Source organism: Callithrix jacchus, chromosome 9 (assembly GCF_049354715.1).
Source record: "Callithrix jacchus isolate 240 chromosome 9, calJac240_pri, whole genome shotgun sequence".
In the NCBI taxonomy this organism is placed as follows: domain Eukaryota; kingdom Metazoa; phylum Chordata; class Mammalia; order Primates; family Cebidae; genus Callithrix; species Callithrix jacchus.
The window spans coordinates 62421511-62439342 of NC_133510.1; the positions used below are offsets into that span (position 1 = coordinate 62421511).

A 17832-nucleotide genomic window follows, 5' to 3' on the forward strand; every position below is an offset into this window, starting at 1 on the left:
GCTCTATATTTCTTCCTCTGCTTCCTGAACATTGTCAGTAGACTCTTTGATTTCATACCACATTTCTACTATACCCCATCTCCCTCTATGTTGTGTGTAATTAACAAGTCATTTTTTTCCCATCACATCTACATATGGAACTTGAAAAGATTATAACTTCCGCCATCATCTGACCCACTGTGTGGACCCATAAACACATAGTTATGTGTTCAGGTTTGGAGAAAAAAGAAATAACACTCAATACCCCTGCCATATATATCCCATGAAACACAAAGACTCCATGTTGTCTTTGTTTTCTGTGACTCAGAAGGGCTGTATCCTTCTCCTTCGTTTGCTGGACTTGTAGATGTTGGTACCAACTAGAGTTTAAGTGAAGTTTTGCATCTGTGGAGACCAGGAAGGTCATCAGCTTAAGAATCAGGTCCTATTCTAAACCAGAACCTCATTATTCTATGTATTTAATTTTTTTAAAATTTGGCCAGGCGCGGTGGCTCATGCCTGTAATCCCAGCACTTTGGGAGGCCAAGGTGGGCGGATCAGCTGAGGTCCAGAGTTCAAGACCAGGCTGACAAATATGGAGAAACCCTGTCCATACTAAAAATACAAAAAAATTAGCTGGGTGTGGTGGTGCATGCCTGTAATCCCAGGCACTCAGAAGGCAGAGGCAGGAGAATCACTTGAACCCGGGAGGCGGAGGTTGCGATGAGCCAAGATCATGCCATTGCACTCCAACCTGGGCAACAAGAGTGAAACTCCATCTCAAAAAAAAAAAAAAATTATTGTTACTATTTTGAGATAGGGTCTTGCTTATGTTACCCAGGCTGGTCTCAAACTCGTGGGCTCAAGTGATCCTCCCACCTCTGCCCCCTAAAGTACTGAGATTACAAGCATGAGCCACCATGCCTGGCCAGCATCATTAAGGTGACTATGTTTAAAAGTCACATTAAGGCTGGGCACATTGGCTTAAGCCTATAATCCCAGCAGTTTGGAAGGCTGAGGCGGATGGATCACCTGAGGTCAGGAGTTCAAGACCAGCCTGCCCAACATGGTGAAGCCCGGTATCCACTAAAAATACAAAAATTAGCCAGGTGTGGTGGCAGGCACCTGTAATCCCAGCTACTGGGGGCTTAGGCAGGAGAATCGCTTGAATCTGGGAGGCGTAGTGAGCCGAGATCTACTCTCCAGCCTGGGCGATAGAGTCAGACCCTGTCTCAAAAAAAAAAAGTCACCTTAATACTCCTTAATACACCTTAATACTCTGAGCAGAGCTGTGCTGAGTTCTTCACTTACTCTCTTCTCACATGAATAGAGCTCTTTATGAGGAGAGTCCCATATTTTATCCTGAAGTATTCTCTAGTAGCTGGAAAGCCCATACGTCTACAGTCTTTTCTGCTGCAGTTTATATTCTTATTTCACATCCCAGGCTCCCTCATCTCCCTGCTTATTAGTCCAGCTTGATCTTAGATACATTTCTTCTCTAGATGTAAGAAGCAAGTCCCAAACACTAAAACCCCATGAACTAGAAACGAGTGGAAACACCCCAGAATGTCCCAGTATTGCCCCATCTCAAGTATTGTGAAATGAAGCTAAAATAAAGAACAGTGAGATCTAGAAAATCCTACTTTGTGTCTAAATGTAATTCACATGCAAGTCATTGCAGTCATCTAAGTCAGGTCTTTCTGTAGTCCTAACTTTCTTGTTCTATCACCATCTACCCCAGTAAGTCTTGTTCACTTCAGTTTACCTTGCTCCCTACTGAAGCATAGTGTGTATGTGCTTTTCTCTGTGTCTTAATTCAGACCTATAAATGGGTAAACTGTGCTTCTCCTTCTGCCATCTGCTACTGTGTTTTTGTGTGTGACTTGCTTTTCCAAGGTACTAATATTTTCCTTTTTTTTCCCCTAAAATGTGTATTTTAATAGTCTTGCTCCCTTTTCTCCCTCTTAGTCTCCCATCTGCCTCCACCTTCCACCTATCATCTTATACCTAGAAACACACAGTAAGAATGGGAGAGGAATAAAGAGATAAGAGAAGAACCATTTAGGACTAAAATTTATACAGAATGTCCAAGTGACTGGCCCTAAACCCCAGTCTTCTACTCAGGTTCTGTCCCTGCTACTGGATTGTGAGGGTTAATTGGTGGATCATTGGCATTGGCTTATCTCCTGTGGGGAGTGTGGTGGCAGATGAGGGTGGGGTGGCAAGTAATGTTCCCTATGTAATAAGGGAACATTATTTGGTACAAAGATCCCTGTTCCCTTAGAAATTCATTCTTGAGGCCAGGCATGGTGGCTCACGCTTGTAATCCCAGCACTTTGGGAGGTCAAGGCGGGCAGATCACTAGGTCAGGAGTTCCTTACCAACATGGTGAAACCCCATCTGTACTAAAAATATAAAAATTAGCCGAGTGTGATGATGTGCACCTGTAATCCCAGCTACTTGGGAGGCTGAGGCAGGAGAATCACTTGAATCTGGGAGGTGGAGGTTGCAGTGAACCGAGATCATGCCACTGCACTCCAGCCTGGGTGACAGAGCGAGACTCTATCTGGGAAAAAAAAAAAAAAAAGAAATTTGTTCTTGAGATTAATTGTGATCAGTAACTTCAAATGAAAGAATCTTATCCAAGTTTTAGTGTCCTGGAAGCATTTATGGAAGCTGCTAAAAATTATTCCACCATTTCACTTTTTTTCCTCTCTACTTTGTTTTTTTAAGACAGAGTCTCACTCTGTCACGAGGCTGGAGTGCAGTGTCTCGATCTCAGCTCACTGCAACCTCTGCCTCCTGGGTTCAAGTGATTCTCCTGCCTCAGCCTCCCAAGTAGCTGGGACCACAGGTGCGCACCACCATGCCCAGCTAATTTTTGTATTTTTAGTAAAGACAGGGTTTCACCATGTTGACCAGGATGGTCACCATCTCTTGACCTTATGATCCGCCCACTTCAGCCACCCAGAATGCTGGAATTACAGGCGTGAGCCACTGCGCCCTGCTACCTCCTCTCTACTTTTTCACCCTCCCTCTTTATTTTTTTATTCCTCTTCCTACTGCCATCTTCTTTCTTTCTTTTGCTTTATTTTTCCCTGATTGGCTTTCAGCACTGGGGCTCCCTAGACTGACGTTGCTAAGCCTGAGAATAATTATCGTTCAGTTTATCATGGTACATAACAATGCAAGGATTAAAGAAGCGACCATGTGCGTACGCAAGCATCACTATGCTTACACTAAAGCTTTTCCTGTAAAAGGGAAACACTGAGGCGGGTGGGGGGCTAGGGGAGGGATAATATTAGGAGAAATACCTAATGAAGATGATAGGCGATGGATGCAGCACACCACCACCATGGCACTTGCATACCTATGTAACAAACCTGCACGATCTGCATATGTACCCGAGAACTTACAGTATAATAAATAAATTTAAAACAACAACAAAAAAAAAAACTTTGAGACCAGGTGTGGTAGCTTATGCCCATAAGCCCAGCACTTGGGAAAGCCAAGGAGGGGGATCACTTGAAGCCAGAAGTTTGAGACCAGCCTGACCAACATGGTGAAACACTATCTCTACTAAAAATACAAAAATTAGCCAGGTGTGTGATGCATGCCTATAATCCTAGCTTCTTGGGAGGCTGAGGCATGAGAATCACTTGAACCTGGGAGGTGGAGGTTGCAGTGAGCTAAGATGGTGCCACTGCACTCCAGCCTGGGCAACACAGTGAGTCTCTGTCAAAAAAAAAAAAATTGAGCTGGGTGCAGTGGCTCACGTCTATAATCACAGCACTTTGGGAGGCCGAGGCAGGTGGATCACAAGGTGAGGAGTTCGAGACCAGCCTGGCCAATATGGTGAAACTCTGTCTCTACTAAAAATACAAAAATTAGCCAGGCATGGTGGCAGACACCTCTCATCCCAGCTGCTTGGGAGGCTGAGGCAGGAGAATCGCTTGAACCTAGGAGGCAAAGGTTGCAGTGAGTCAAGATTGCACCACTGTACTCTATCCTGGTGACAGAGCAAGACTCCGTCTCAAAAACAAACAAACAAAACCTTGAGGAAGGATTGTTACCTTTAACTCTGTCACACAAGGCATTTGCCCCAGGTTCGGGAACAGTACTTACTAACCATGTTCTTTCCCTTCCTGGCAGACCTCTTCTGTCTAAGCAGGCCTTCAAATTGTGTGTCAGCGAAGCTTATGAAATCAAGGGCGAGGGTGAGGATTAAAGGGCCAGGGGCTCCCTTTTGCCCAATTTACTTAAAATGAATATACTTCTTGAAAAGGAGTTCTCTGGGCCTCCTCTTGTCATCAGGCAACCAAGAGCCAGTGAACAAGCCCAGAATTCACCAGTAGGTGGCAGCCACATCCCTCAGGGCCAGTCTTTTTTTTTATTAATTAATTTTTCCATAAGTTATTGGCGTACAGGTGGCATTTGGTTACATGAATAAGTTCTTCAGTGGTTTGTGAGATTTTGGTGCACCTATTACCTGAGCAGTATACACTGCACCCTATTTGTAGTCTTTTATCCCTTGCCCCTCTCCTGCTGTTCCTCACAAGTTCCCAAAGTCCATTGTATCATTCTTACGCCTTTGAGGATAGCTAAGCTATCCTCATAGCTTAGCTCCCACATATCAATGAGAACATGTGATGTTTCGTTTTCCATTCCTGAGTTACTTCATTTAGAATAATAGTCTCTAATCTCATCCAGTTTTTTTCCCCATGCAAATGCTGTTAATTCATTCCTTTTTGTGGCTGAGTAGTATTCCATCATATATATATACCACAGTTTCTTTAGCCACTCATTGATTGATGGGTATTTGGGTTGGTTCTACAATTTTGCAATTGTGAACTGTGCTGCTCTAAACATGCATGTGCAAGTATCTTTTTCATATAATGACTTCTTTTCCTCTGAGTAGATACCCATTAATGGGACTGCTGGATCAAATGGTAGTTCTTTTTTTTTTTTTTTTTTTTTTTTTTTTTGAGATGGAGTTTTGCTCTTGTTGCCCAGGCTGGAGTGCAATGGCACGATCTTGGCTCACTGCAACCTCCGCCTCCTGGGTTCAAGTCATTCTCCTGCCTCAGCCTCCCGAGTAGCTGGGATTACAGGCATGTGCCACCATACCCAGCTAATTTTGTATTTTCAGTAGAGACGGGGTTTCTCCATGTTGGTCTCAAACTCCCGACCTCAGGTGATCCATCTGCCTCAGCCTCCTAAAGTGCTGGGATTATAGGCATGAGCCACTGCACCCGGTGGTAGTTCTACTTTTAGTTCTTTAAGGAATCTCCACACTGTTTTCTATAGTAGCTCTACTAGTTTACCTTCCCACCAGCAGTGTAGAAGTGTTCCCTGATCATTACGTCGCTGCCAAGATCTATTGTTTTTTGATTTTTTTGATTATGGCCATCCTTGCAGCAGTAAGATGGTATCACATTGTGGTTTTGATTTGCATTTCCTTGAGTATTAGTGATGTTGTGCATTTTTTCATATGTTTGTTGGCCATTTGTATATCTTCTTTTGAGAACTGTCTGTTCATGTCCTTTGCCCACTTTTTGATGGGATTGTTTTTTTCTTACTGATTTGTTGGAGTTCATTTAGATTCTGGATATTTGTCTTTTGTCAGATGTATAGATTGTGAAGATTTTCTACCACTCTGTGGGATGTCTGTTTACTCTGCTCTTTTTTCTTTTTTTTTCTATGCAAAAGCTCTTTAGTTTAATTAAGTCCAAAATATTCATCTTTGTTTTTATTGCATTTTCTTTTAGGTTCTTGTGACCAAGCCAATGTCTAGAAAGGTTTTTCCAGTATCTTCTAGAATTTTTATAGTTTCAGGTCTTAGGTTTAAGTCCTTAATCCATCTTGAGTTGATTTTTGTGTAAGGTGAAAGATGAGGATCCAGTTTCATTCTCCTACGTGTGGCTAGCCCATTATCCCAGCACCATTTGTTGAAGAGGGTGTCCTTTCCCCACTTTATGTTTTTGTTTGCTTTGTCAAAGATCAGTTGGCTGTAAGTATTTGGGTTTATTTCCGGGTTCTCTATTCTGTTTCATTGGTTTATGTGCCTATTTCTATACCAGTACCATGCTGTTTTGGTGACTGGCCTTACAGTATAGTTAGAAATCAGGTAGTATGATGCCTCCAGATTTGTTCTTTTTGCTTAGCCTTGGTTTGGCTCTGTGGGCTCTTTCTTGGTTCCATATGAATTTTAGAATTGTTTTTTTCTAATTCTGTGAAGAATGATGGTGGTATTTTGATGGGGATTGCATTTAATTTGTAGATTGCTTTTGGCAGTATGGTCATTTCACAGTTTTAATTCTACCCATCCATGAGCATGAGATGTGTTTCTCTTTGTTTGTTGTCTGTGATTTCTTTCAGCAGTATTTTGTAGTTTTCCATGTAGAGGTCTTTTGATTTCTTTGGTAGGTATATTCCTAAGTATTTTTAAAAATAAATTTCCTCATGTTTTTCAGAGCTTTCCTGGCTCTGGAGTTTGACACTGTTCAAGAAGAGAACTATAGTTGAGGATAGCTGTGGAATAACTAAAAAAACAGCACTGATACCCCTGCCCATATCACTGCCCTTCCCCAGTTAGAGGAGGCCTAAGAGGAGCATCACTTCTCACTTTACTCTCTAGTCACAACTTACAAGTGTGGGGAAAACAGGCACAGTTTTGTTTTGTTTTGTTTGAGACTGACTCTCACTCTGTCACCCAGGCTGGAGTGCAATGGCGTGATTTTGGCTCACTGCAACCTCTGCCTCCCAGGTTCAAGTGATTCTCCTGCCTCAGCCTCCTACACGCATGCAGCCACTATGCCCAGCTTAATTGTTTTATTTTTTTGTAGAGACGGGGTTTCACCATGTTGGGCAGGGTAGTCTCAAACTCCTAACCTCAAGTGATCCACCTGCCTCAGCCTCCCAAAGTGCTGGAATTACAGGCATGAGCCACCGCACTCAGCTATTTTTTTTTTTTTTACCACTTTACTGTCCTTTTTCCCCCAGAATATATAAGCCCTGAACCAAGATAGGCCCTACCCCCAAAAAATGAAGAGAATTGGGATAATAGAAAATGTGTATGAAAGCCACCAGTATACGCAGCTAATGCTGAACATCTTGTCCATCAGTTATAGTTGGAATGCCATTGGCCAGCAGAAAATAGGTGTGCCAGTAGAGCTATGAGTTTATTTCTGGTCAGGCATGGTGGCTCACGCCTATAATCTCAGCACTTTGGGAGGCCAAGGCGGGTGGATCATGAGGTCAAGAGATCGAGACCATCCTGGTCAACATGGTGAAACTCTGTGTCTACTAAAAATACAAAAATTAGCTGGGCTTGGTGGTGCACGCCTGTAGTCCCAGCTAGTCGGGAGGCTGAGGCAGGAGAATTGCTTGAACCCAGGAGGCAGAGGTTGAGGTGAGCCGAGATCGTGCCATTGCACTCCAGCCTGGGTTACAAGAGTGAAACTCACTCTCAAAAAAAAAAAAAGTTTATTTTCAAGGCTACAGCAGCATCTCTCCCAGGTTACCCAGTGGATTCTCAATAATTTTACCTAACCAAAATTACTTACATTTTGTTTTATTCAGATATTGGGTCCTCTGCTGAGACCTCCAAAGTATTCTCCCCTTTGGGGAGTCTTCTAATTCCTGTACTCTGCCTCCTGAACTATTAGTCTCTTCTGTGAAAGAGACTCTGGAGATATGTGGCAGGGGAGGATATTGATACCGTGGCCCCACACATCTTAATGCTCTAAATGTGGAGGGAGCAGCCTGTGGAAGGTGCTCAGATAATTCCGATTGACTTCTTCCTTCACCTCCTCCCCATTACTAGAATAGAGTGGACAAAACCTATGTCAGGCAGAACTAAATTTCAATCTCAGCTCTGCCATATTAACTGTGTAAGCCTAGATGAGTGATTTAATTTATCTGAGCCTTTTAAAATTGCAAATACAAGTTATATCTCCCCATAGGATTATTGTGTGAGGCTGTAATGAGACAATGTATGTAATAAGATAATGTACACAAATGTTATTTCCCCCTCTTCCTTACCTCTCTGCTTCTCTCTCATCTCTTCTACCACCAAGGGCTATGACTGGAGAACTGATGAGGTGTTCAAAATGCCTGAAGGGGAAGAAGGGAAGGAAAAAATAATAACTACCCACTAGTTGATTTACAACACTCTATGTTCCTAGTAAACAAATCCTCCCGCTTGAGGCTAGTGAAGGGGGACTGAAGGAACAAAAACTAAAGCTAAGCTATTTATATTTTATTCCTAAATCTTCCTTGTTTGCTTGGGGATGGAAGTGGATTTTTTTTATATTTCTGTCACAACCTGGAGGAGCAATCATGGAGTGGAAGGAAGTAGCCAAAAGCAGGCTCAAGCTCTGGTGTTTGTTCCTTCTCTGCCCTTGGGAGGGAGATGATCCTTGTGAATGAGTATGTCCTCTAGGAGAGCTGTGGTGTGAAATCAAGAGAAGCTGAGCCAGACCTTGGATGACCTTCCTGCAGAAGCAGTGCAGCAGTGCAGACAGGAATCCCTTCTCAAGTGGGCAGTCAAGGAGGGTTATGATCATGCTCCCCAGGAATTGTGTGTTCAGAAAAACTGCTTTGGGAAAAGCTGTATTTTGTAATCAGACAGCAGACCCTGACCCTGAGAGTCCTCAGATTGCTCACAACAGCAGCAGAGTTCTGAAAAAATGGCTAATGGGGCAGGGAACACAGCAGGTCTCTCCTAATAGGAAAGATTGCCTGTTTGTCAAAGAGATGTTAAATCTTCAAGCTATCCCAGGCTTGGTCACCTACCTGCTCAGCAGTCTTGCTACTTGTGAAATTTCTTCTATGATTATTAACCTTATTGTTCCTTCCCTTTCCCTCCCCATCTCTGCACCCCTCCCCGCCTCTCTTTTCTGTTCCCTTTTCCACATGCCTCTCTGCTGGTCCACAGCCAGTCCCGGCTCTGCAGCCCTCTCCGCAGCCTGTTCAGTTCTCTCCAAGCTCCTGTCCCCAAGTCCTTCTGCCAGTCTCTCCGCCCCAGCAGTACAACATGGTATAAACTCCATTCCCCTTTTTGTCTTGTCCACGTGTGGCCTGTATCTGTGGGTATGTTGGGGTCAGTCTGTGATGGCCTTGTAAGCATGTTGTGCTTTTGGAGGGCATGTTGAAAGCTATATCTTCTTGATGGGCCAGCACAGGCTGAACTATACTCCATGTTAATGACCTCATCGCAGCACATCAATAGATGCTTAAATGTAAGACAGAGGAACACTATGTTCCCCCGAGTTTCAGGACAGAGAATGAAATTGGATGTTGGTATAACCTAGGCTCCTCATCTCTACTGTGTACATCCTAAATCTAATTTTCTCCCTAGGGATGTCTGAGAAATCCAGTTTCTTCTATACAGAATGGTTCTCTATAATTTCCTTTAAAAATAAAAACACAGGCCAGGGGTGATGGCTCACGCCTGGAATCCCAGCACTTTGGGAGGCCAAGGCGGGTGGATCACCTGATGTCAGGAGTTTGAGACCAGCCTGGCCGACGTTGTGAAACCCCATGTCTACCAAAAAATACAAAAATTAGCTGGATGTGGTGGCACACACCTGTAGTCCCAGCTACTCGGGAGGCTGAGGCAGGAGAATTGTTTGAATCTGGGAGGCAGAGGTGGCAGTGAGCCAAGATCACACCACTGCACTCCAGCCTGGGCAACAGAGCAAGATTCTGTCCCCCGCACCCCCCCCAAAAAAATGCAGTTGCAGACGTCTCTGGTATCATTGGCAAAAACTTAAACTGTTCCCCTATTTTACCATGTCAGTTTATATTTTAAAAATCCTCTTCCACTGCATAGCACATGCTGTTCAAATTATTTGTACTCTGTAAATCCTTTGAAGATCTGATTTGCCTCATAGTTGATAACTTCCATCATCATTGTAGGAGCCCTGAATTCTTTTGCTCTGTCTTAACATCTGCTTTTCCACTAGAATCCCCTCCCTCCTCCTATGTCTTATTTCCATTTTGATTGTCCTGGAATATGGAGTTCAAAATAATCTGCAGTCTAGTTCACCTGTCATCTATTTCTTTGGTTTCTGCTAGTTTCTTTTGCAAAAGAACTCCTGCTCGTGTGTGTGTGTGTGTGTGTGTGTGTGTGTGTGTGTGTGTGTGTGTTTGAGTCAATTACTGACTGGGGAGCAGAAGGGAAGAGGAAGCTAACAAACTCTAACCTATCATACAAGTGAGAGATGAACACCATCACCCTTGCTGCTTAGGAAAGAGCTGAGAGAGAAGGCAATTACAGCCTGGCCAGTCAGTCTTATCCTCCAACTTAGCCACTCACTCTGCCCTCCTTTTGGAGGTGAGAATTGGAAGTAGTTTCTGAAGGGCAGGAGGACTGTAGGCTAGTGTCAGAGAACCAAGGTGGAAATGATCTCCAGAGGGAGTAAGGAGATAAGCAGCAGGAGTGGGAGACCCCAGTCTTGCTGCTGCATAGGCAGAGCTGTGAAGGCACATGAACCTAACTACCCCTGATCCACTCAAGGTGTTATCTGGGTCCTTTATTATAAAAACAGGATTTATAGCAATGTAGGGGCCTTTTTATGGTTGGGGCATGAGGAAGACAGGAAATGGAAAGACTGTTTAATCTATATTGTTAACCCACTAGTTTGTCATTTTTTTTCTATATACAATAATTGTGTCATTGCTCCCATCTCCCCAGGACTTACCTTTAGAACAGTCATAGGCTGGGTGCAGTGGCTCATGCCTATAATCCCAGCACTTTGGGAGGCCAAGGTGGGCTGACCACTTGAGGTCAGGAGTTCAAGACCAGCCTGGCCAATATGGTGAAATCCCGTCTCTACTTAAAAATAACAAGAATTAGGCTGGGCACGGTGGCTCATGCCTGTAATCTCAGCACTTTGGGAGGCCGAGGTGGGTGGATCACCTGAGGGTCATGAGTACAAGACCACCCTGGCCAACCCAATCTCTACTAAAAATACAAAAATTAGCCAGGTATGTTGGATCATGCCTGTAATCCCAGATACATGGGAGGCTGAGGCAGGAGAATTGCTTGAACCCGGGAGGAGGAGGCTGCAGTGAGCTGAGAGGGGCACCATTGCACTCCAGCCTGGACAACAAGAACCAAAACTCCATCTCAAAACAACAACAACAACAACAAGAATTAGCTGGGCATGGTGGCAGGAGCCTATAATCCCAGTTACTCAAAAGGCTGAGGCACAAGAATTGGTTGAACCTGGGAGGTGGAGGTTGCAGTGAGCTGGGATTGAGCCACTGCACTCTAGCCTGGGCAACAAAGTGAGACTGTGTCTCTGGGGAAAAAAAAACAACAGCACACAATTGTTACCTCATATATGATAAAGAGACTGGCTCTGGAGTTGGGCTTCAAACAGCTATTCAATTCATAGCAATTTAAAATACCATGTAACAGGCTTGGAGCTAAAAAGCACTTCTCACAGCACAGAAGTAGGACCATCTTATCCCACATTGTTCTAAAGAAGGTTGTAAAAAGCATTGCTATTTCTCTCTGTCTTTCTATGTTGAAGCTGCAGACATGAGATTTGATACAGCCTCAGTCCTTGCATCTCCTACTCTCTCAACAGGCAGATGACCTCAGCAACCCCTTTGGACAAATGAGCCTTAGTCGCCAAGGTTCTACTGAAGCAGCTGACCCATCTGCAGCTCTATTTCAGACCCCACTTATCTCCCAGCACCCTCAGCAGACTAGCTTCATCATGGCTTCCACGGGTCAGCCCCTCCCCACTTCCAACTATTCCACCTCTAGCCATGCACCACCTACTCAGCAAGTTCTGCCACCCCAGGGGTACATGCAGCCCCCTCAACAAGTAAGCAGCTCCAGTTCCCAGCTTAAATCACTTTATTCAGTTTGTCTAGTATTATACCTTCTCTATTCCTCTAGTTTAGACATATCAGAGGGGTTACCTCTCTCTGCCTTGCACTTGAGAGTTGTTCTAGCCAGAAATTCTTCTTTCTATATAACATAAATTCTTGTTTTACTTAAAACTTGTATACCAGTCCTACAATGGTGGTCCAAAATATCTCCCTTAACATATTTCTGGCCATGAATCTTGAGGCATTTATGCTGATGTTGGAGCTGAATTTTAGGGACTTCTCACACGTGTCTCTTCTCACCATAGATCCAGGTTTCTTACTATCCCCCTGGACAATATCCTAACTCCAACCAGCAATATCGACCTCTCTCTCACCCGGTGGCCTACAGCCCCCAACGTGGTCAACAGCTGCCTCAGCCATCCCAGCAGCCTGGTAAGAGAAACCACTTGTGTAAGAAGGTAGTAAACAGGGGAAGGGCAGAGTAGGAAAGAGAGAAGTACCTTCTCCATTAAAATGAAGGTGGGTCTAGGGGCAGGAATGATTAGGGTCTTAAGAACAGACTTAGGATCTCCAGAAAAAGAAAAGGTAAAATAGAATGGAGAAGGGAAATTACAGCTAGAGTGTGACCTCCTAAACATTCATACAAATGTATTTTCTGCCTTGCCCGTCTCTAGGTTTACAGCCCATGATGCCTAACCAGCAGCAGGCGGCTTACCAAGGCATGATTGGGGTCCAGCAGCCACAGAACCAGGGCCTGCTCAGCAGCCAGAGGAGCAGCCTGGGGGGCCAGATGCAAGGCTTGGTGGTTCAGTACACTCCACTGCCTTCTTACCAAGTGGGTACATTCTGCATTGGGAAGGATCACTCCAGTCTTTGGGATGAGGAAAACAAGAGCCTCTCAGGGTCATGCATACTAGAAACTCCAATACTAAAATACTGTCTACTATCCCCCAGAATTTTTAGGGCTTTTTTCCCATGACAGAAAGCCCATGGAGTTTGAGAACAGTCTTTAAATTGTTTGGGCTTTATACAAACATGCAATGAATATATGCCTGGGAAAGTAGTAGCTATAGAAAATCAGGTTCTTTTCTTTATGTCAGAAGCCTAAGGGTGGTATTTGGAGAAGGCAGAAATAGAGACAGCTCTGGAAACATTTTCTTTAGGCAGATGGGGAGAATAGGAGGAGGCTCTAAGGTAGGGAAGGAAGTTGTAATGCCCTGACCTAGTGATGACTAGGCTGTTTCTGGATGAGCTTAATGCGATTATGAGTAGTCATTCTCTTTTCTGTCTCACCCAGGTTCCAGTAGGTAGTGACTCACAAAATGTGGTCCAGCCGCCTTTCCAGCAACCCATGCTGGTTCCTGCAAGCCAGTCTGTGCAAGGAGGCCTCCCAGCAGCGGGGGTACCAGTGTACTATAGCATGATCCCACCTGCTCAGCAGAACGGTACAAGGTAAGGACTCCCAGAGAGCCTGGACATCTACCATAGACCTTCAACAATGGTTACATCATGGGTTTGTTCCCTAAAGCAGGTAGACTGTGAGGGAGTTCATTCTCCTTTTTTCTTTATTGATTTGCCATTTGCAGAAGAAGTTATCAGCAAAAAAAAAAAATTCCTGCTTCAGAGATTTATAATTTATGATTTCCCCACTTTTATTTTTTAAAACAATGGACTCAGAACTAGAGGATAGAGACTGCTCATCATTAAGAGAAGAAATTTTTTTGGACTGTGATGTGTAAATTTTTTCATGTACCTCTGTTTTGTATCTATAGATGAAACTGATGATGTGTCTATCTATCTATCTATCTATCTATCTAGATAGATATATACACACCTGAGTATAGTTGATAGCAAATAGAATTTTTAGTGGTAGATAGCAGCTTAGAAATCATCTAGTTCACTCCCTTTGTTTTATTTTTTTCTCATTTTTAAATGAGGAAATTCCAGCTAGGACTGTTAAAAAATTTACCTAAATTCACGTAGCTAGTTAGAGGCAGAGGTGGAACAAGAACTGGAGTCTGGGCAACTCTATATGTTTCTGTGTGCCTGTCTTCTAGTGTATGTGCATTTACCTTTGTCTTTTTCTATGTATGTCTCCATGTTGTTTTGAGTTTTGTGGGTTTTTTTTTTTTTCTATTTGTCTTTATGTGACTATGTGACTGTATTTGTTTTTGACTTTTTTTTTTTTTTTTGGTCTTTTTGTGGAGAACAGGGTCTCGCTATATTGCCCAGGCAGGTATTGAACTCCTGGGCTCAAGCTATCCTCCCGCCTCTGCCTCCCTAAGAGCTGGAATTACAGGTGTGAGCCATAGCATCCAGCGACTTTTTTTGGGGGTCAAAAATAATTAGCAATTGTGTGTGTGTGTGTGTGTGTGTGTGTGTTTTAACCCATCTCTCTCTTGCACTCTATGTCTGTGTCTGTGACAGTCTCTTTATCTGGGTTTCTGTTGTGTTTCTTGGAATCTGTGTGTGTACATATGCGTATGTATGTGTGTCTGGTGTTTCCACAGTATTGGGAAAAGCATGTGTCACTAATATTCCATCTGTAGCAATGATTAGCAGCTTCCTAATTGAAAGATGATCAAGTACAAATATATATAATTAACTTTGAACTGATGAGTGATTTTAGAAATTGCATGGCAAATTGGTCTGGGAATGGCTTGAAGCTGCCTCTGCTTCCCATAGGGGAGGACCAGGAAGCAGCAGCTGTTTGCCAGGAGCTGTGTTCATCCCTCCACTGCTTCAGCACTCCTCTCTTCTCTGTCTTCCCAGCCCTTCTGTAGGGTTTCTGCAACCCCCTGGCTCTGAGCAGTACCAGATGCCTCAGTCTCCCTCTCCCTGTAGTCCACCACAGATGCCACAGCAGTACTCAGGTAAGAGGATAAAGAATTGGGGGTCTTGGGCACTGGCAAGAGCAAACACTGCTGAAGGGCTTATGCTCTAGAGCTGGGAAGGGCAAAAAGAGTTCAGGTATCAGGTCTATCCCCACTGTGACTCCATCACAAAGAAAAACCAAAGTCTTGACTGGTGTTTCCATGGCTGGTGTTTTCTTGAAGCTGACCTCTCAAGATATGATGTTGGGGCCAGGCACAGTGGCTCACACCTATAATCCCAACACTTTGGGAGGCCCAGTCAGGCAGATCACTTGAGCTGAGGAGTTTGAGACCAGCCTGGGAAACATAGCAAGACCTCAGCTCTACTAAAAAAATTTTTTTAAAGGCTAAGTGGCTCACGCCTATAATCCCAGCACTTTGGGAAGCCAAGGGTGGATCACTTGAGCCCAGGAGTTTAAGACCAGCCTGGCCAGCATGGCGAAACCTCATCTCTACTAAAAATACAAAAATTAGCCAGGTGTGGTGGTGCATGCTTGTCATCTTGTTACTCGGGAGGCTGAGGCACGAGAATCACTTGAACCTGGTAGGCAGAGGTTGCAGTTCATGCCACTGCACTCCAGCCTGGGCAACAGAGTGAGACTCTGTCTCAAAAACAAAACAAAACAAAACAAAAATTACAGTTGGACGCGGTGGCTCATGCCTCTAATCCCAACACTTTGGGAGGCTGAGACAGGTGGATCACCTGAGTTCAGGAATTTGAGACCAGCCTGGCCAAAATGTTGAAACTCCACCTCTACTAAAAATACAAAAATTAGCTGGGCATGGTGGTGTGCACTGGTAATCTCAGCTACTCAAGTAGCCGAGGCATGAGAAATGCTTGAATCCAGGAGGCAGAGGTTGCTGTGAGCCTAGATCATGCCACTATACTCCAGCCTGGGCAACAGAGCGAGATTCTACTTAAAAAAAAAAAGCCAAGCGTGGTGATGCACTCTGTAGTCACAGCTATGCAGGAGTCTGAGGGGCATGATGGCTTGAACCTGTGAGGTTGAGGCTGTAAGGAGCTGGGATCGTGCCATTGCACTCTAGCCCGGATGGACTCAGACAAGCAGTGGGACCCTGTCTCTAGGGGGAGAAAATGACATTGGTTCCCTCAACCCTGAAATCCGTATCTCTGAATTCTTAGTTTTCTTTCTTTCTTTTCTTTTTTTTATTCTGAATCAGCACTGTACTCACATGCCTTTGGGTCATGAAATGAAGACACAGAAGACCTGTGTCTTCTGTACTTATCCTTCATATAGACAGCGTTTCTTTTCTCTTGGGAGTGTGAGGGAAGTTGATAAATCCTTTTTAATTTATAGCTTAGATTTGTTTAGCAGCTTTTAGTGTGTGCTCACATACATTGTAACATTTTAATTCTCATCATAACTTTGTGAAGAGGAAATTTAAAACTCAAAGAGATTAAATGACTTGCCTAAAGTCAGAATCCTCAAACTTGAATTTGGATCTTTTGACTTTCCACATCCCACATTGCATCTTCAACACATTTTCAACAGGCTTTTTTTACTCAATTTCTTTCTCTCCAGTGGAAAATAAATGGACATCATGTTAAACAGCTAAAGGCCCTCTTTGGAGAGGCCAGCCCTTCCAAGTCAGTAAGTTTATGCCATGCAGCCTCTCACTGCCTTTGCCAAGAATTCCCCTAACACACAAGTACAGCTGCTCTTGTTTATATTTCTTTCACCCTACCCTCAAATAGCCATATACTGCAGTTAAAGAAACTTCAAGGGGCTGTGTGCAGTGGCACACACCTGTAATCACAGCACTTTGGGAGGCCAAGGCAGGAGAATTTCTTGAAGCCAGGAGTTCAAGACAGTCATGGGCAACAAAGCAAGACCCTGTCTCTACAAAAAATTTAAAAATTAGACTGCGCTAGGTTGCCACCGCTGCTGCTGCCACCATCATGCCAGCCCGTCTGGTCTCTGTGAGGCCAGGTGACGCTCCAGAATGGGAGAAAAGCCAATTTGGGAGCAGATTGGATCCAGCTTCATTCAACATTATTACCAGTTATTTGAAAATGATAGAACCCAATTAGGCGCAATTTACATTGACGCGTCATGCCTTAAGTGGGAAGGACAACAGTTCCAGGGGAAAGCTGCCATTGTGGAGAAGTTGTCTAGCCTTCCATTCCAGAAAATCCAGCACAGCATCACGGCGCAGGACCATCAGCCCACGCCAGATAGCTGCATCATTGGCATGGTTGTGGGCCAGCTTAAGGCGAATGAAGACCCCATGATGGGGTTCCACCAGATGTTCCTATTAAAGAACATCAACGATGCTTGGGTTTGCACCAATGACATGTTCAGGCTTGCCCTGCACAACTTCAGCTGACCTCTCAGCCAGGCACTCACGCTGTTTCCTCCTCCCTCCTCTTCCCAATACTATTCCCACTCCTCCAGATGCTCCAAATATCATGCACAAATGAGCAGGGCTGCAGCAGGAGTGGGCGCAGTGCGCTGCTGCCACCAAGGTGTTGTGCATGATGTTTGGATGCTAGACTAGTTGCATCTGACGGGAGAAGTTTGTGTTGTACTAGCGCATGCCTTGGAAAGAGTTAAGTAATGCAAAAGGTTGTCCTTTTTTTTTTAAATCTACTGACAAGTTGCCCTAGTAACCCGAAGACGTGAAGGAGAAAGCAGCTGCCTCACCGCCCAGACGTTGATTTGTTCAGATGTTTCAATGCCTCATGATACAATAAAACCACAAAAATTTTAACAGTTAAAAAAAATAAAATAAAAATTAGCTGGGCACCGTGGCATGCATGTGCTTTTAGTTCGTCCCCGCTACTCAAGAGGCCGAGGCAGGAGGCTTGCTTGATCCCAGGTGTTTGAGGCTGCAGTGAGCTGTGATGGTACCACTGCAACATGGTGGTGACACTCTATCATGGAGAGCAAGACCCTGTCTCACCAGAAAAAAAAAAAAAATCTAGAGGGAAGGAAGTTTTTTTATTTTTATTTTTTTAAGACAGAGTCTTGCTCTGTTGCCCAGGTTGGAGTGCAGCAGCACAGTCTCTACACATTGCAACCTCTGCCTCACAGATTCAAGCAGTTCTCCCTCAGCTTCCCAAGTAGCTAGGACCACATGCCTGGCTAACTTGTTTTGTTTTGTTTTT

General features: G+C 44.2%; 1 protein-coding gene and 1 pseudogene across 50 annotated transcripts in view; both read left to right on the forward strand.

Moving 5' to 3' along the window:
* Positions 1 to 17832, forward strand: part of R3HDM2 (R3H domain containing 2) — a 192342-nt gene that overhangs the window by 159864 nt on the left and 14646 nt on the right. For 28 of the 50 annotated variants that reach the window (XM_078336231.1, XM_078336242.1, XM_078336239.1 and 25 more), the window contains 6 exons: positions 8918 to 9019; positions 11580 to 11822; positions 12135 to 12261; positions 12504 to 12664; positions 13127 to 13281; positions 14602 to 14702. In XM_078336231.1, the coding sequence (XP_078192357.1) occupies positions 8918 to 9019; positions 11580 to 11822; positions 12135 to 12261; positions 12504 to 12664; positions 13127 to 13281; positions 14602 to 14702 (889 nt within the window). The remainder of the gene's footprint in view (positions 1 to 8917; positions 9020 to 11579; positions 11823 to 12134; positions 12262 to 12503; positions 12665 to 13126; positions 13282 to 14601; positions 14703 to 17832) is intronic. The other 22 variants (XM_078336262.1, XM_078336257.1, XM_078336277.1 and 19 more) reach the window with 1 other exon arrangement.
* LOC103795271 (nuclear transport factor 2 pseudogene) lies at positions 16528 to 17188 on the forward strand (annotated as a pseudogene).